This window comes from Ambystoma mexicanum, chromosome 3q, assembly GCF_040938575.1.
Source record: "Ambystoma mexicanum isolate Mex_15411 chromosome 3q, UKY_AmexF1_1, whole genome shotgun sequence".
NCBI lineage: Eukaryota > Metazoa > Chordata > Amphibia > Caudata > Ambystomatidae > Ambystoma > Ambystoma mexicanum.
The window spans coordinates 608844171-608863601 of NC_090926.1; the positions used below are offsets into that span (position 1 = coordinate 608844171).

Below are 19431 nucleotides of genomic sequence, written 5' to 3' on the forward strand. Positions count from 1 at the left end.
CACTAGGGCAAACTTTGCCCTTGTCCAAAAATGCATCAACAATGTATCTGTTTTGCAGTAGAGATGTTTTTGCCCTGGTTGTTTACTATGCCAAACTCACTTGTCATGGTGCAATGGGTTTCTAATGTGTCCCAGTGTTATAAAAAATAGGGCGAACTTTGCACTAGTGCTAATACCGTGCAATTTTGGATGTTTTGGACTACAACTCCCACCAGCCTTAGTCAGAAGAGTCAATGGAGAGGGACTGTGGCATAGGTGAACACATTATGACTCCACTTGCCTTTTCAATCATACCTGTGATGCTAATTACGTGAACCTATGCTTTGTAGCAAAGCTAATTCGCAGGGAAAGGAACATGTGAGACCCAGAAAAGTGTACTTTCCAAAGGTTACCATTGCCCTTAGAGAACATTGAATAATTATATAGGTTTAGATATGTGTTTGGGGCTAAACATTGAGAATGGCTCAACATTCGGAGCGATCAGGAGAAAATATAAGGCACGTTCATACAACTGTATTTTAAGGCCATCAAATGAAATACTCTGAACATTAAAACAACTGCTACCACATGTATATAGAGGCAAGGGCTACAACTATAGGGCCTTTTTCACATGACACTAGATTCATATAGGAAACGCCTATTGTCACCTTATCAAAGTTCTTCTGCTTCTTGTCCAGAGCCGCACAGGCTGAGTTCGACCTCTCCACGTCAATCATGAGGTCTTCAACCTCACCTTGGAGGCGCTGCTTTGTCTTTTCCAGCGACGCGCACTTAGAGTTAACAGCCTCGATTAGCTCCTCAGCTTCCTGTAGACGCTGAGCTAGCTTCTTCCTGTAGCAGAAAAAGGGGGCGGTGATTGGAGCATGTAACTGACACAGAAAACGTCCATGCCATAAGAATCAACCACACCTTTTACAGATAAGTAAAGCATATCTTTTGGAAACATTTCTGATAACTTTTTGCTGGAGCTCTGCTTTGAGTTTTACATTCAGATACAATTGTTGAGTAATACTGAAAAGTCAAAAACATGGTTTGTCCTTTTATTGACTATTAACGTCTTCTACATTTAGTTGGGCATGCTACCGTTTATGGAACCAAGAAAAGTTGGTGTGTTATGTTGGCTTTTAAGATGTAATAGCAAAGTGGGACTGCTGGAATGAGTAACATTGTACAGCCGTAAGCAGCTCAAGACCTTCCTTTTTGCATCTGCTTTCTTTCTCTCTCTTCCCTGCAGACGACCTTCCTGTCCACTGCACTGACTGGTTGCCTGGTGACCCCCGGATTTTCACTGGGTACCAGGCTTGTCCACGACCAGTCTCCCCTGCACTGCCTCCGGGCCTAAAGCGCACTTAGGGCCAGTAACTGTAACCCTACAGTCCCCTGCCTCCTTGCACTTAACTGAGCCGCACTTTCCTGGCTGCTCATCCTCAGAGCATTGCTTCCCAATTCTTGCCGCCTGCACTTTGAATTGTGTGCACTTGCACGATCTGAATTACACATGGCCTAGTAAGATTGTTTCTGTTGTCCTCCCTCTGTCTCCCCCACTGATCCTGTCGCACCTAGAAACACTTGTGTACGCGCAATAAATTAATTATCATATCAAATCATAACATCTTACTATATTTTGAAGTGCAATAATGGGTTCAACTTCAAATTATCCCAAACTACAAGTGGGAGGTTTGTAAATGGTGCACATTGTTAGATGCAGCAACTTTACATTTTAATTGTGGATACCAATAATGGCATGGCACACTCGCACGTAAACAATTTGGTCATACACAGGCCACAAGTAAGCGGTCCAGATTGTGTTTGAATATTAGTGTCACGAATAAAAGCTGCTAAAATGCTTTTGCATAAAATGAAATTCTGAAATGCCAAATTAGGCTACAACGTCTGTCTTCAAAACCTACTTGGCCTCTTCCAGCTCCTCTGTGCGCTGGATGGCATCGGTCTCATACTTGGTCCTCCATTGGGCAACTTCACCATTGGCTTTGGACAATGCCCGCTGCAGCTCCGCCTTGGCCTCCTGCTCCTCTTCATATTGTTCCCGGAGCAAGTCGCAGTCATGGCGGGAAGATTGCAGACCATGCGCAAGAGCATTCTTAGCCTATAAGAAATTGATTGAAAGAATTGTCAAAAGGTGCTCATACCATCATGACATATTTCTCTAGGGAACTACTATACACTGTTATGATTCCGTTGAACAGATATTGACTATTAGCATTCAATGGTAATCAAAGGCACGTTAGCATTGGTCACTGTATCTCCTGCTTATCCAATAAAATGTATCCACCAGGCCCATATCACAGCACAAGAAAATCAGTGTACAAAATAAACATATCCTCTAGGTGCCAATATCTAGCCCTATGCATATGAAAGCCATCGGCCTACAGCACAGGTAGCAATCTAAGTTGATTGTATGTGCACTATTGACAGAATAATGCTTAACCAGGTGGACTATTCAACCCTGTCATTATTCTACAGACCTCTACAATGCATGTGGTGATCCAGTGTCTGCTGTTTCTGAGCATGTGCAGAAAGGATAGACTTGGCAGAATGGGAGGTTCCTATTTTGCTTCTACCGTGTTCTCCAGAACATACCACGGAAGTGCTGTAAGTTTTAGGATTTTCGCGATATATGCAATGGATTTTTGGCCAATCCAATGCATTTTAAACATTGAGTAGTCTCCAAATAATTCCGTAATTCACCCAAGAAAACACAGCTGATTTGTTAATGGAGTGTAAGTGTTCATCCTGCCTTAAATGCATGCTGTCGAGATGTATTCATGTGACCTTTACACATCCAATTATGTAAGTGTATATTTCAGCCCTTTTAAATTGCAGACAACATGTGAACATGTTACACATAGCACTGTGGAATGTGGAGTTCCACAGGGGTCATTGTTGTCGCCATTCCTTTTTACCTTATATCTTTGACTGGTCATGGAAATTCTGAGACGCCATGGAATAAGTTTCCAATCTTATGCCGACGACACTAAGATTTTGATCACAATTGACAAAGTCAAAGAAACCTTTACCAAGATTAGTGATTGCCTTCAAGAGATTAGTGAATGGATGGCCTCTAACCAACTACAACTGAATGCAGCCAAGACAGAGTTTATCCTGTTGTTCCTGAGCATCTCGCAGCCACTCTAAAGAATCAACCACTTCCTAAATTATTGGGAGTAGAATTTAAGTTTTCTAATAAAGTTAAAAATCTTGGCTGTATCTGGCAGGAGAACTTGGGCTTTGATAGCCAAGTTGGAGCCAAGGAGAAAGCCATTTTTTACTCCCTGAGACTTCTTCGGCAGACTCTACCTTATATCCCCAAAGTAGATCACGCTCTGGTGGTGGGAGCACTTACAAACTCCCACCTTGACTATTGTGATAGGCAATTGGCGGACATCCCAAAAAAGCAACTCAGTAGACTGCAGAGGGCACAGAATGCAGCGGTTAGGCGGGTTTGTGGATTAAATAAAACTTCTAATGTCTCACCCAGCATCTTTACATTTTAATTGTGGATACCAACAATGGCATGGCATACTCGCACGTAAACAATTTGGTCATACACAGGCCACAAGTAAGCGTGCCAGATTGGGTTTGAATATTAGTGTCGGGAATAAAAGCTGCTAAAATGCAGTAAATTAAAAGGCAAACGGCAAAAAAAATACGCAAACTCACAACGCTTACTTCATTGGCTCTCTGTTGAAGATCACATCAAATTCAAGATAGCGTGTCTGGTATTTAAGTGTATGAACAATCTAGCACCAGACTATTTGAAGTATAAACTTAAACAGTATTTACCATCCAGATGCCTACGCTCAAGGGTCCAAGTGTTGATAGTTATCCCCTCATCTACATTTGTGTCTAGAGGGGATAGAAGATTCTCGGTGTTTGGACCACGACTCTGGAATAGTTTACACAGGGAAATCAGCATTCTGGACTCACAGTGTCAGGTCCGTAAAGCCTTGAAAACTTTCTTGTTTAAATAAAATTTAGCTGTCCCTGGACCGTTGCTCCTGGTTGGAAAGTTGGTCTACTATAATTTTGGATATCCGCCTTTAGCTAAAGTCATCTGCGCCATTATACGGTTTGGTACGGTTTGAGCGTGCTACAAATTCCTCAAATCAAATCACATGCCCAAAAAACTGAAAACGTACAGTTATTTATTGTTGTGATGTGCTTGACTACCTGTGGCCTAGAATATCAGTGATGTCTTACCTCATTTAATGTCATAGGAGGCAAAATACAGACTGTTTAGAATAGAAAGAGATGTGCTCTTCTGGGTCATTATGACAACTGTAGCTCTACTCCTGTCTTCTTCGACTGGCAAAATTAAATGCCCTTATAAAAATACTTTGGCCCCTGGTGCCACAATCCGCTTATCCAGTGAATAAGTGAGTGCTTGGCAAGAGGTTAACCCACGCATTAACAGTGATGTTAAAATGCATAAATATTTACCCATAACAGTGTACTCCAGGGACAGCCGAACAGCATAATGGCTTCTATCTTGGTTTGTTTTTAGAGTGGACGACTGTTTTTTTTTAGTTTTCTTTTTTTTTTTTAGTAACAGGTGCTTTTTAACAAAGGCAAGATTTGGTGACATTAATTGACAGGCAACATTTTTTTACTAAGACATTATTGTAACATTTATAAATGCCCCATACACCTTTGTGCTAATGCAATGTTTTTAAATGAGTAATTAATTATTTTATGGATGTTGCCATATATAAAAAGCTCTTACTTGACACATCAGTAGGCCCCTTGGGCTTCTGTAAATCATTACATGCATCCTAAATGCTCGTCTGAAGGGCCCCGTCTCTCACCTTTGTCTCTTCCTCCAGTTGTCTCTTCAGCTCCTCCAGCTGCTGGGTGAAGGCTTGCTTGGCCCTGCTTAGCTGAGAAATCAAAGACTCCTTTTCATCTAACTGCCGAGAAAATTCACCTAAAAGGAGAGGTGGTCAAAGCATTAACAATATTGGCCTTGACTCACAACAGTTGCATAAATACTACAGGAAGGTGGAGATGTCCTGTGTTGTCAGTACCGTTCTCTGTGCCTAGACGAGCTTTCTGGGTATTTAAATCATTGATGAGACGCTGGTGTTCCTCATCTTTTGCTTTCACTTCAGCAAATTGGTCTTCCAGTGTTCTGCACATCTTCTCAAGATTAGCCTTCATGTGGAAACACATTAAGGAGAAGTTTTAGAAGAACTGTTTCCAAAACTAGGGACGCACCAATGGGTACCATGTGAGCTTCAAAGATAAAGCGTACCTTGGTTTTGGAGACGGACTCCATGTTACTGGCAAGGTCATCAATTTCCATCTTCAGCTCACTCTTTTCCTTCTCCAGCTTCTGTTTGACTCGCTGCAGGTTGTCGATTTGCTCCCCAAGTTCTGCGGCACTGTCCGCGTGTTTCTTGCGTAGAGCAGCGGCTGTAGCTTCATGCTGCAGTGTGGACTCTTCCAGGTCACGGCGCATTTTCTGGTATTCTGCCTCTCGCTTCTTGTTCATTTCAATCTGAGCTGAGGTGGCCCCGCCGGCCTCCTCCAGCCTCTCGCTGATCTCTTCAAGCTCCCTGGAGAGATCTGACCTCTGCTTCTCAGTTTTAGCTCGGGCAGCCCTTTCCGCCTCTATTTCCTCTTCAAGTTCTTCAATACGAGCCTAAAATGTGAAATTTCGATATTTTATAGGTCAGGCTAGAAATGTTAATTGCAAAAACGACCTCTACATTCAAAGAGTTACAATAAAAAATCAATGTTTTAATGTTTTGCTCATCACTGTCATTTCCCTACCATACAAATCAATACGACATTCAATATATTTCAATAAGTTATTTGCACTAGAATACAAGACTTTCAATGTAAGATAAACACATAGGGCCCGATTGTTGAAAAAGTGCACATAGATCCCACAAAGCCTGCGTGCTAAGAATGAACCTGCATGGCCCGTTGCGCATAAGAAAATCTGTGTGCCACACGCATTCATGGAATTGTCCACGTAAAGTAATCTCATGTGCAAATCATGGCCAGAACGCCCACGACATGGACACACGCAGAGCCATTCCAGCCATGGAAACAGACCTTTGTGCACTCCTTTCAGAAAAACAGCCTGTGTACCCCCCCCCCACACAGGCCAGCACCCCAGCGGGGCTGCGTGAGGTCCCCGTAGCTATTCCCAGCACTCCCTCAACATGCGTACCACATATCGTAAAAATCATCATTTTCCAGTACACATACGTGTGAACCCCCCGTAATGGTTCCTGCACCCTGCTGCGCTGCCCAAGTTCGATTGGAACCCTGACTGCATCCACGCACCCCTAAATTTGATGGCCAATCTTACTTTGGCACGGAGCTTCCTATGTGCAAGTGTCTGTACACCTGCCTTTGGGTGGTGGATAGTTTTAGTGCATTGCATGGCCATTTACTTGACAAGAGGTTGCGCGTACTGATCCATGCATACGCTCCATTATACGCATTTGTGGGCATGCGATGGACTGCCTGCGGGCCGCCCCTCATAACACCCACATTTTCCCTTGTTCTTCTCCATTTTGTGTGTTGCGCCCCCAACTCCAGTCTATGCATAGGCCACGCCCATGCTCTGCAAAGTGTCTCACGCAAGTCCCTGTACTGTACCAAAAGGTCCCGCGCAGACAATTCTATGAATTGACAAACTGAGATGTGCGTGCGATGTCTCGATTTACTGCACAAATAAATTCATGAATCAGGGCCTTCATTTCTACATGCAGTGTATGCGTGAACACATTGCTTCACCTGCAGCTCCTTGATCTTCTTCTGGAATTGGGCCCCCAGCACTTGTTCATCTTCAATTTTACTCAGGTATTGACTAATTTCAAACTCTTTTCTGATTACGAAAAAGACAGATAAATGCTGTTTGAATGTCTGGTACATAGAATGAGAGATTTGTATCCATTATTTTGCATTTTATCTGTTAGATACAAAACCATCGTGCATAACCACCTACGTCATGATTTTTTATTTTATTGTTCCTATTAGAGTTTAATAACTAAGACTTTATACACACAACATGAGATAAGAAGACAAGGGCATTGTGGAATTAGGTATATTGTATACTATTTAATCTATTAAATAGATAGATTTACTCAGCTATCAGTACTGCACCCATAATTATATACAAGTATTATTGACTTCCCAATTCATAGATTGATAGTCGCCAGAGAAGACTTTGGTGTAGCATCAGATTAAATCGACCCCCGTTTTGTCTCAATATGTTTTTACCCTCATCTTGTAGACAAAATCAAATTCCTTTTTCCAAATATCTGCATGGGACCCTTCCTGACATTCCTATAAACGTGCTTATATTAGTCTTTCAATTTCATTAGCGATAAACTATATTTACTAATTAGCCCCTGATTTCAACGGATGAGCACATACAATATTATTCCTATTATTTTCATTTTGGCCTTCCTTCTAGGTATATATTTTAAGTGTTCAGAAACCTTGTCTCAAATCGATGTTTTCTCTGCATAGGAAGCACACACTATATCTACGTTCTGACAATTGTGACTAGGATAAATATTGATAAATTCAATGACTTTGGAATACTTCATCCCTAGTTCAAAGCATTTCTGTTCTTACTTTTTATTCTTTTCATCAAGTTGCTGCTTGTCATTTTCCAAGTCCATAAGGGACTCCTGCGACAGTTTGAGGTCACCTTCAAGCTTCCTCTTTGCTCTTTCAAGGTCCATGCGCAGCTTCTTCTCTTGCTCCAGAGATCCCTCAAGCTGAAGTAAAGCACAGCACATGGTCACTTTCAAAGGAGGAGACATGGGCCCCTATTGTAAACTGGCACCCATAGTGTAGCGAGTGACTTACATCATCCACTTGCTGTTCCAGTTTAGTTTTTGCTTTGGTCAGAGTGTTGACTTTGTCTTCTTCAGCTTGAAGGTCATCCAGGGTCTGCTGATGAGCTTCTTGGAGAGCCTTCTTCTCCTTGGTCAGTTTCACTATGCTTTCATCCAGACCAGCCATTTCTTCAGTAAGGTTCTTCACCTAAACGCAATAGGTAGATTTGCATGTTTAATCATATTGTGACAGGAAACAATGTGTCCAAATGGAATAAATGAAATGTGTTTCTTTTTTTTTAAACGTGATGATTTTTATATTTATATGTATATGGATATATTAATTGTTCAATTGGGCACAACTTAGGCCTAGCTGTGATAACCTCAACAAGATCAATCTTGACTATAAAGACAAATTGTTTCAAGCTGTTTGATTTTAGATATTAACTGACCATGAATTAAAAATGTTCATAAGGCCACATTATTTCTGTAATTTACACATTTGTAAATGGATCTGATTCACAAAACAAAATATAAGGACACACGTTTTCTGAATAAACCCTCTGGTGCCCACTAGGACAGATTCAACATTATTTCAGTCATTTGCAATTCCATTTCAAGTTCTGAAATTGTTACAACTCTCTCTAATGTAAAAGATATATCTGTGGTCTCATTAACACAAGTGCACACCCTGCAAAGATTTCATATTGAGTGATTTGCAAAGGTTTAGTACACTTTTGTGTCACAGAAGAGGCAGTGAGGCCCATTCTGTAATACTGAATGTGTGCCGGTCATCATTGAGGGAGTACACTCCGTCGTCTGTATGGAGGTGTGCCCCATCTAAATGAGGGGAAGCAATTGTCCTTATGAATGCTTTAAATAATTCAAGTGGTAATCAGACACTGTTTGTGAGTGTGCCATCTCGTGAATGTCAATAGTTTCATGTTATATAATGGCCGTCTGCCATTTGAAGACCATATATTTTCATGTACCTTGTTCTCAGTGGCATGCTTCTCCTTTTCCACTTTGGCCAGTGTCAGCTCGAGGTCGTCGATGTCCTTCTTGAGCTCGGAGCACTCGTCCTCGAGTTTCCTCTTCTTGGCGGTCAGCTCAGCGTTGGATTCTTCTTCATCCTCCAGCCTTTCGGTAATTTCCTTAATTTTAGCCTCCAGGCCAATCTTGCTTTTGATGAGCTGCTCACACCTTTCCTCAGCATCCGACAGATTTTCTGATTCCTATAAGAGACATTAGAAATATTTAGAATGCCATTTAAAAAGAATTAGTGCTTTCAGTAATATACAATTATCATCCAGCGTGCCTACTGGAGAACCGCACTGAGCTACATCCAAAATAAGCATTTAAAGTACCTCCCTAATAGGACCCTGAGATCCACCAAGACCTTCTTCTGCATGACTGGCATCTATAAGAAGGACTTTCGGGCAGACGATTGAACATTGTGGGTGCTGCCCTATGGAACAATCTCCTTACCGCGTTAAGATCCCTTGACAACCACTTACGTTTGAGGAAAATGTTGAAGACCCAACTGATCAGGGAAAGTTTTACTCATCACTTTGGTGGTAATGTGGCATTTGATGGTAATGTGGCATTTGAAAAAACGTGTAACTGAGAAATCATGGTTTCCATGTTCTGATTACGCTTGACGTAGGGCAGAGGTCTTCAACATTTAGCTCACCAGATGTTTTGGACTACAACTTCCATCATCTCTCCCTATTGAATGTGATGGCTACGGCTGCTGTGAGTTGTAGTCCAAATACATCTGAGAGTCAAAGTTTGCATAGCCCTCAAATAAAGTTGTGCATAATATGTTCACATAAGGTTGATGTACATGTACAAAAGAATGAATATGTAAAAATGCTACTGTTTGTTATACCTTTAATAAACAACCTAGTGCAGACGTGTGTTCTTCCCTACGAGATTGTGAAATGGGTTTTCTTTCAACCCTTGACTGGAGGCCCACTCCAGCTTCATGAAAAATATGTATTCATGTTAATTTGCTAAGTGGAAGGTAGGCCATTAGATTATTCAAAAATGCATAACTAGAGTTATCAGAAAATAGTGAAATGTGTAAAACTTATGAGGATATGGGCTTTTTGTGGGGAGGATGAAGGTTCATCCATTAACCCCCATCAATCACCCGGCTTCCCTCAAGCTTAGCTGTCTCTCACTGCCTCCATCTTCATGTATAAGGTTTCCGTTACTCTGGCAAGACCTTTTAAATGTAAAGAAAACTTCCACCCTTTGAGCTCACTGATTCTGAAGTAATGCCCGAGCTTGGCTATAAATGGAAGATGGATTATGTTTTATTTAAGAAAAAAGAAATTATTATTTCCTTATGAATTAGAGCATTAGTCCAGCAGTCTTGAGGTGAATGGAAATCTGTAATGCAGTTTGCTCTGTAATTACACAACTGGTAATGACTAAGTAATACATAACTAGAAGGTATCACTTTTAATGCCTACAGAAAATTAAACCTTAACATAAGAATTGTCATATGTTCAATGTGCTGTGAGTACACATTGAGTGAAGGAATCGCCACCAGGCATATGATGTTATGCCTCCAAAGCACCCGTGTTTTTTACGTCACATCAAAGACTCCAAACCCCTGCGCTGTGGCATCAATTACACTTAAGTACAATTTAACAAACCTAACTATACATATATTTATATATATATATGGAAAAAAGTTTAGTTGCAGGGAAGTTAAGGTGAGATTCAAGGAAAAAACTTTAGTTGCAGGGACGTTAAGGTGAGAATTTAACGCAACAAAACCTCTGAAATTCATCTAAAGCCACCTTAACTTTGGACCCCCTGTTGCACAGCCTATGACCACAATGATGACATCACTGACCACATGACAGATGACATCACTAATTACATGTTGTTTGAGAACACTGATGACATTACAGATCACATCACTGCTGCCATCAATGGTGACAACACTAATTACATTGAATATAACTGATTACATCAATAATGGAATTAGACATATCATCATTTAGAAGTTATCTCATGAAAATGTTTGATTACCTTAATACCAATTTAGGCTGTGGGTTTGGCCACAACAAAGTCTGGGGTCACTGTCCAGTACCAAAGGCCAAAGCTAGTGGTCGGTTATTGTTCAAAAATACCAATGTGCCTTGGTAAAAGCCATGCCTAGCAGCCCATAGCTGTTTTAAAATATACAGTAGGCAACGTTGAAAGCTGTAGTCAGTGGCCATGGCTAAAGGCTATAGCTAGTGCCCGTTAATATGTTAGAATATACAGTCGGCACAGCCAAAGGACATGGCCACTGGCTAGTATTGTGTTGAAGACCACGTCTAGGTCTGGTTAGTGTATATAATATATAGTGGGCATGGACAAAAGATGTACAAACTGATCAAGGTCAAAGGCCATGGCTAGTGGCTCATTTATATGCTAGAATACATAGTGGGCACAGCCAAAGCTTGTGGCCACTATACAGTATTGTGTTAAAGTCCATGGCTAGTAACTGATCAGTGTATATAATATACAGTGGGCATGGTTGAAAGCTGTATCCACTAGTAAAGGCCAACATCTATGGTTAGTAGTCTATTAGTGTTTTAAAATATTCAGTGCATATGGGTGAAGGGTGTGACCACTGTCCATAACTGAAGGCCATGATTAGTAACCACTCATGTGTTAAAATATATTTTTCAAGAATTGACATTAGTACGGTTTACAAAAATGAAATAATTTGGATGCCCATTCGGACACCCATCCATACTGATATCAGGACTGACCCTACTTAGCTTCAAAGTGGGACTAACCAAGCTTATCTTCAAAGCAAGGAAAAGGGAAGACCCATTTCTCTAAGTGGTCTTGTAACTTTGGCTCATTTATCGGAAACATGGCCGGAAGAGGCTGGCCCCTTCCTCACTTTGAAGCAAAGCAGAGTCTTTCCTGGTTACTGCATGGATGGGAAACCTGGATGGTTACTTTTTCACCCCCAACATCACTATAGCTGTAAATAGAACTTTTGTAAAAAAGAAATGTAATCGCGGGTACTGAAATACACATACCCTCAGGTATCCATAGTCCTTTATAGCTGTGAAAATCGGCAAAATGGATGGAAAAAATGCTTTCCTGGTCACCAAATGCCCCCTCATCTGTGCCAGCTTCCCCACTCCCCAGGTAGCTTCCTCACCTCCCATGCCCTCTTTCTTCCCCCACACAACACACGCTGTTTCTGTGATACAGTTTGCTTTGAGATGTCAGCTGTTTCGAGGCTATAGCCGAGGCTACAGAGAGCTTTGTGTTGCAAACTCAGCCCCCCACCACTAGCCTGATGGCATTTGCATGTTTTTGACCTGCAAATAGCTTTTTTTCCTGCGTTCCATTTTCCTATATCCTCAGCTATAGCCGCAAATGTCTCTTGCATTGAGAGAAAAACAAGATGGCGGGCGTTTCATCCCTAAAAAAAACGGTTTGGGGTAAATCCCTGAGATGTTTCTATTTTTGGGAAGGGGGCACCCCCTTCTCCATAAAATATTTGAAAAACGACTGCATAGAATAACCCCAAACCATGCATGGATTGCGAGTCAGCACGTCGTGCCCAAATTGTTTTGGACTTGGTCCAAATCCCTCCAGCCGTTTGGGTTGTGCGTTTTGTCAAAAATCGACCTTGTTTGTCCATTGGAAAATGAATGGAAAGTAGGCAGCACTTTTGGAATTTCTTTTATTTTTTTACGCTAAATAACTTTTATTTTTACGAAACTTGGCTGTCTGGGGGGGACCGCAGGTTTTTAATCACTTTCAATATGTTTGCCAAAACAATTACTCGAATCAAAAGTTATTACTGATAGAATTGTGGGGGCTTCCTATGGGAGTCTGACTCACCTTAACTGTATGGCCGCTATCGCCGCCCTATAAAATATATATATATATATATATATATATATATATATATATATATATATATATATATACATATATATATATATATATATATATATATATATATATATATATATGCATGTATATGCCAGTTACAATAATATGTATAAAATAAATATTCAACAAAATCTTTGTCTTTGTGGATAGCAGTTGAATTTTCAGTTTAAGGCTACTTTTTGGGTCAAGTGAAAAAAATATTTTAGAAAATGTCACTCACAGACTGGACTTGGAGCAGAAGTTCATTCTTTTCCTGTACAATGGCAACCATTTTCTCTTCCAGTTCTTTCCTTCTGGCCTCGGATTTAGCCAGACTTTCTTTGGTTTTCTCAAACTCTTCCTTCATGTTGGCCATCTCCTTCTCAGACTCGGCGCTCTTCAGGAGGGGCTTAATCTTGAAGTAGAGCTTCATCCATGACCAATGTTTGACATTCATGAAGGATCGGACATTGTACTGAATGGTGAAGATGGCCTCCCTAAGAATAAATTAACAAATGTATTGATGGAATATGTTCACCCCACTAGAGATTTGATGTTGAATTAAACATAAAAACATTTCTTTGTATTGAATGGATAAGACGGACTCTCTGCAGTTCGCAAAACCAGACACTGAACAAACATATATTGTACATGGAGTGTACATGATGGCATTTATTTGATTTGATTTACTTATTTATATACATCAGGAACAATGCTCTTTTGATCACATAAGACTGTACGAAAGATATAAAATCAAATTTGTCGGGGAGCAGTGAGCTTGGTACAATGGGGTGAGTTTGAGGGGCATTCTGACCAGGTTGCGGAGTGGAGTAAATGGATCAGTCACCGGGGACAATACGTAAGTGGACATACATAGATTAAGGACAACCAATATTGGACATTTATGAGTGCATTTAGGCGGTACGGCTAGCTGTGCTTGGGATGTGACCATGATGGGTTAAGTGCTAGAGTGCAGGCAGAGGAAGAGCTGGACAGAGACAGGTTAGAGGCGAAGGGAAAAATGATAGCTTTCAGGCAGATAAGAGGTAGGTTGAGAGGGCACTTACAAGACATGCCAGAACAACTTCCTTCACAGGTTTTCTCAAGACTGCATGTTCACACTAATGTCAGTTTTTCTGAGAACTTACACTCTAAATGCTATTTTCTGAACAAATAACTCCCTGAATATAATGCATGCCGTCATATATGACTTGGCCACATTCCTTAGGGTTCCTCCTATTTAAAGGCTTCCAAAAATAAGATGTGAAATGAGGGCACTAACCTTTACAAAGTGCTTGAGAGCATGGTACCTCTCAGACTAGCCTCTGGAGGCTCTTTGTCTATGCAGAGTGGGTTAGCTGTTGCTGACTATGGCACATCCCAACACTTCTATTTGTCTCTTGTGAAGATAGAAAAGTGGAATTGTTCCCCTTCACCCCCTTCTCTTGGGAATACATGCTTTTCTTAGGTGGAATGGACGAAACCTGAGGAACTGGGATGCTTAGCACTTGACACCCAGCCATCGCTAGTGGAGTTATAGATTGAATAACAAAGCAGGGCTGAAAAGGGAATGGAATCCATGGGAATGTCTAAGACGCAGGCAAATCATTTAATCACAACACGCAGTGAGAGCATGTGTGACCGAAAGTCTTCGACAGTACAAACCTGTCACGTGACTCCATAATCCCACCAGCCAAGTAGCTAGAGAAATGGGCATGTGTGCACTCGGTGCGTTTCCCTACAATTTAGACTGTATACAGAAATCTCGCCTATGCCTAATGGGAATACTTGCAAATAAACATGTGACTGGAGACATCTGCCGGATGCGGGGCAGGGGCAGCGGGGTGAGCTGTGCATACTCCTCTATAGTTTTAAGTCAGGGGATATTCTATGGATGACAGAGGAGGCAGGAAGTAAGTGAAAGCTACTGTTCTACCATTGGGCAAAACAGACATCTTACACCAATGGCCTAGCCAGGAAGTGCTGCACTTCCGCCAAGTGTTCACATCCATACATTAGATTTTACTGCATGAAATAATCTGCATCGCTTCATTGCTAAAACATGGCTGGGCATGTGAATACCTCAGAGAGGATCATCGTGAAAACATTCTGGATTTCATGACAACCAATGAAGGGAGATGGCTTGTTTGGGGCAGTGCGTCTGTTCCCGTATGAAATGAGTACATCTGGAGGGGGCAAACATCTGCCAGCCAGAAATCTCCCCCTTAGATCGCATTGCTTGTCTTAGTATTATATGGAAAGGTGAAATATCATGATGCATGCATGAAAGTATGGGATTTATAAAGCTTGAACCTAGCTGGGAAGCAACATGGCTTTGTACATTGGGGACAGACCTAGAGGGTTGCAAGTAAGGCTGCCGGGGAAGCAGAGGAGCAGGGATGGACAGAGAGAGCCAGGGAGCGGGAGCGTCCATAAGGAGAGAGGTTGGGTTGAGTGGAGTGATCTGTGATTGCCGATGATCACTATGAAGATGAATATATGGTCAGAAAATTCATATTTATGATGACATTGTGACATCAGTGATATAATGCATTCGTACATTGTAAATAACGATGTACTGTATCTAGATTGTGAACCTTATTTTAATTTTGGAGGGAGAGCTTGGATGTATGTAGATTTACCTTATGTAGGTCCCCTGTGTACTCAGGGTCATATGGCAATTAAGAATCTGTAATAAAATAAAATAGAAAAATAAAACGCCCTACCTCCTTTCCATCATCTTTTGGAATTCAACTCTCATGAGGAAGCCCCGGCACATAGCCTGGGTTCGGGTGATGAGCTGGGCTAAGCGGTCATCCCTCATCTCTTCAAGAACACCCAAAATGCCAGCTTTGAAAAACACCTGTAGAGAGTGGGGAGGAAGTGACAGTCTCTATAGTGAACTCAACCATCAATGATCACGGTTACTAGCAACAATAGAACATGATCACAGTTACACACACATCCCATAGGATAAATAACAGACACGTCAGCAATACATTTCTCCTGTCCAATTGCAGATTCTTATAGGTTTCCTTTATAATGTGTGCAAATACGAAGGCCAAAATGTAGTAGTGGCGTTGAGCGCAGGCAAGCAGAAACCACCTGTGGAAGAAGAGGACTAGTTGTGCATTGGAGTTTTTTCTGGTCACAGTCACTAGCAAAGCATTAATAAAAAAATGTACCTTTGTGTGTCCAAATTTGTATTGAGTGTGGTCAACATCAATGGATCCAAGAAGCTTCTCAGAAGCCTTCTTGCTGTCGATAAACTGCCCTTCAGGAATAGCACTTGCATTTAAGATCTTGTAGCTGGAATCATGTAAGAGACAGAAATATAGCTTAAGATATACATGGTTATCCAGCTCTCTCTTTTCAGTGTAGGACTCTGCACTCTTGCACGAACATATGTTCTTAATTAAAATGCTTCTATAACAGGCTACTCTGTTTTTCTGTAATATTCATTTTTTGCTGCCTATTCGTGTGACTGAGACACCTTTGTGTCCACTCCTGTTCTTCAATAATATATACATAAATTAACTCAAAAACGTTCACGTTTAGTTAAATTGATCAGATTTATCGCAACAAAACACTTGAAACTCAAAGCATTGGGGAAGTCATGACCGGGTTAACTAGGCGTACTACCGTTGATGTTCCCCATGATGCCATTTTGTATTTTATTGAGAAACCCTGCATCCACAGGGCCCTGACCTCCCACACCGAATCCCCTCCGAGCTTCTGTCTATCCGCAGCACTTGCCTCGCCTCAACCTCCACCCACCCTGTAGGCTCGCACCTACCTTACCTTGCACTTCATTTGTTGCTCACTCATGAGCACCCCAGCACCTATCCCATTCTTCCTCCCTTCTGCACTTGCACGTTCAGAACACTCACAAGGCATAGTAGGTTCGTCTCCCCCTCTCCCGCCCACTGTATTAATATTGTTACGGATTTCAATGGTTTTTACATCCCTTTGTCCCCTCACTTTTGCCCTGTGGGAGCTTTGAAACCGTATTTGCTTCTCGTGTAAGCACCTAGCAAGCGAACAATAAATAAATACATTTGATAAAGATTAAAATAGGAGGAGGGGCTTGCGTTGGTGTTAATCCTAGGGAGCTAGTTCAAAATAGTCCACATTACAGTGGGTAGACATTTTCTGAAGACCTTTGACTTTTCTTGGTTTTAAATGAACCAATAAAAGAGTTTGTTTTTGGCATACATATTTTCAGAGTATTTAATAGTTAGAAGGAAGTTTAACACTAATGTATAAAAGCAACAAATATTATCATGGAAGTACCACTATCGCAAAATACTGTCCAACAACCACTCTGTACTCTCTCGGGAGATTAAAGCAAGTTCTGCTGGTACCAAATAATGGTACCGATGACTATAAACGGGTCAACGGACAGAACTACTGAGGCGACCCAGGATACTGAGGCTACATATCAATATTTGTCAAAACCAAAAACACCTCAAGCCAAGGATTGAAGAAGTTTTCTACTATATAGTATATACCGTTGTTTGAAGTCACCATATAGGATTCTGCTGGGGAATCCCTTTCTGCAGATTCTGATGCCCTCCAGCACCCCGTTACACCTCAGCTGATGAATAACCAGGTGGTGATCCATGGCACCTGGACGAGATCAAAATAAAGACGTACTTACATTCAGAATATAGCACTGAGCAATGTGTTTATTAGGGGTCTTTTAATATCTGTGAGTCTTAGAAGCTGTATATCAAATACCAGTTTGTTCATTTTCTTTATTATACAGACTCAAGTTACTGCAATCCTCAACGCTTAATCTACATATGGACCTTGATGACATATTAAATGTGGCACAAAATAACCAAACTATGAAGGAAATCTGTACCTTGAAATGTATGCATAATTCGGCAGCTCAGACAACAGTAGAATCAATCTACTTTATACGAGTCTATTATGTCCTTGCATTGAAGAAAACGTTAGGCATTGACTGAAATGCTTTAAATTACCTTGTCAAGGTTACTCCAAACATAGACTGTCAAATGGTAAAACTAGCGTACAAAACACCCATGATGCAATTTCACTGGGGTATTGAAAAGGATAAAGACCTGCACCGTTTTCATATGTTTGTACTAACCTGGTGTCTTGGTCTCATTGGGGATGAGGCAGCGCACAAAGTGAGGGTGGGTGCTTCTCAGGTTGGTCATCAATTTGTTCAGGTTTTCCTGTGGGTGTAATGCATTAGGACATCATTTACCACATACAATGGCATTGGTTTTACCAACGAAGAAGAATACTGTGGCATGGCTCACCCTGAACAGAGCAGACACCGTCTGGAAAGAACCACCCTTCTTTTTGCCGGCCTTCTTGCCACCGGTCTCTTGAAAGAAAACAGGGACAATTGTAAACATATTGATGTCATCATTTCCAATTGTAAAAAGAAGGATAAAGTGGTACCCAAATAGAATCAAAAGTGGCAGAGTAATCAGGAAAACGAGTGGGCTACAGACAATTCAGTTCTTATTTGCCATCAAGTGTTGAACTTCTGTACTTTTCACCCTTCTTTAGTGATATTAGACCCAGGTTATACAACTCTATGGGTCCAATTCAAAGCATAGCACCATGAGAAGAAAGGAGAGATTAGGAGGTGTTAAAATAGAGTAGTCAGAGTAGCCCATTATGTCTGATTTTGTTGAGTTTTAGATGTGCCTGGTTTACAGCACTATTGTTTCCTTTAGTATTAGAATAGTATTAGAAGGTATGCATCTAACCTACTCCCAGTATGCAGTCAACAAGCCCCTACCTGGTCTGCACCCTGCCACTGCTCTCAGCCAACCTTTAAATATATTATTTGAGCTTTTGATTGCTGTTTAGAAGCAGAAGGAGGGGCTGGATGGAAACCAAACATTGTCTACTGTCCCCTGCAGTGACTTCTCAGTGATGCCCCTGAAGGGAGTGAAAATGAGTTCACTTCATTGGCAACACCGCCTTCAGCCAGATGACCAGGGATTTCTGGCAGTGTTTGTGATGCAGCTGGTAGTAGTGCACCTGCCAGATGAATCGCATCCTTAGCAGCCAGATTTAAAAAGGACGTGCAGTTACCATCCCCTGACCTAACAGAAGATATTGAAATGTCCCACTTACCAGCGTGCACCTCGATCCAATGCCATCACTCTCCCTTATAGTCTACACTTGTGGCCTAAACTGGCGCTTAATGGCCTGGAAGCCCAAGTTAACATCCAGGTTGAAACAACAGCCACGTCGGCCCTTTAACATACACTTATAGCCTGCAGGTGTGGGCTGCAAGGGGATCGGATATGCATGGTGTGACAGTAGTGTTAGTGGCTGAGAGACAGGTGGAGGTGAATAAGAGATCCAAAGAGTTACCCCGTGTGTGTGTAGATAGGTTATGGATAGAGTGGAGAGCGCGGCCACTAAGAAAGGACTGAAGTTCAGATTTCTGAGAAGTCGTCGTAAATGGAAGGTTAAAGTCACCTAAGAGAATGAGGTGATTTGGTGGAAAAAGAATCAAGCAGTTGCCCAAGATCATCCAAGAATGGTCCAGCGCAACCAATAGGGCGATAGACGAAGATGATGTGAACTGAGTGAGGCAGAGCAATAGTAGAGATTGTGAATTGAAAGGAGGTAGGAGAGGACGTGGCATTGGAGATTTGGGAGGCATTGAGGCAGGAAGAGGGTAGGTGTCTGTCGAGGAGAGTGA

At 41.5% G+C, this 19431-nt stretch overlaps 1 protein-coding gene across 1 annotated transcript in view; it reads right to left on the minus strand.

Annotated features, from left to right (window-relative positions):
- Positions 1-19431, minus strand: part of LOC138582825 (myosin-4) — a 48094-nt gene that overhangs the window by 11335 nt on the left and 17328 nt on the right. The window contains exons 17-31 of the mRNA XM_069654489.1: positions 18023-18090; positions 17848-17935; positions 17243-17360; positions 15917-16040; positions 15458-15594; positions 12973-13228; positions 8816-9058; positions 7855-8031; positions 7618-7763; positions 6772-6862; positions 5273-5662; positions 5046-5172; positions 4827-4945; positions 1911-2107; positions 648-831 (exon numbers count right to left, since the gene is read on the minus strand). Coding sequence (XP_069510590.1) covers positions 648-831; positions 1911-2107; positions 4827-4945; positions 5046-5172; positions 5273-5662; positions 6772-6862; positions 7618-7763; positions 7855-8031; positions 8816-9058; positions 12973-13228; positions 15458-15594; positions 15917-16040; positions 17243-17360; positions 17848-17935; positions 18023-18090 — 2465 coding nt within the window. The remainder of the gene's footprint in view (positions 1-647; positions 832-1910; positions 2108-4826; positions 4946-5045; positions 5173-5272; positions 5663-6771; positions 6863-7617; positions 7764-7854; positions 8032-8815; positions 9059-12972; positions 13229-15457; positions 15595-15916; positions 16041-17242; positions 17361-17847; positions 17936-18022; positions 18091-19431) is intronic.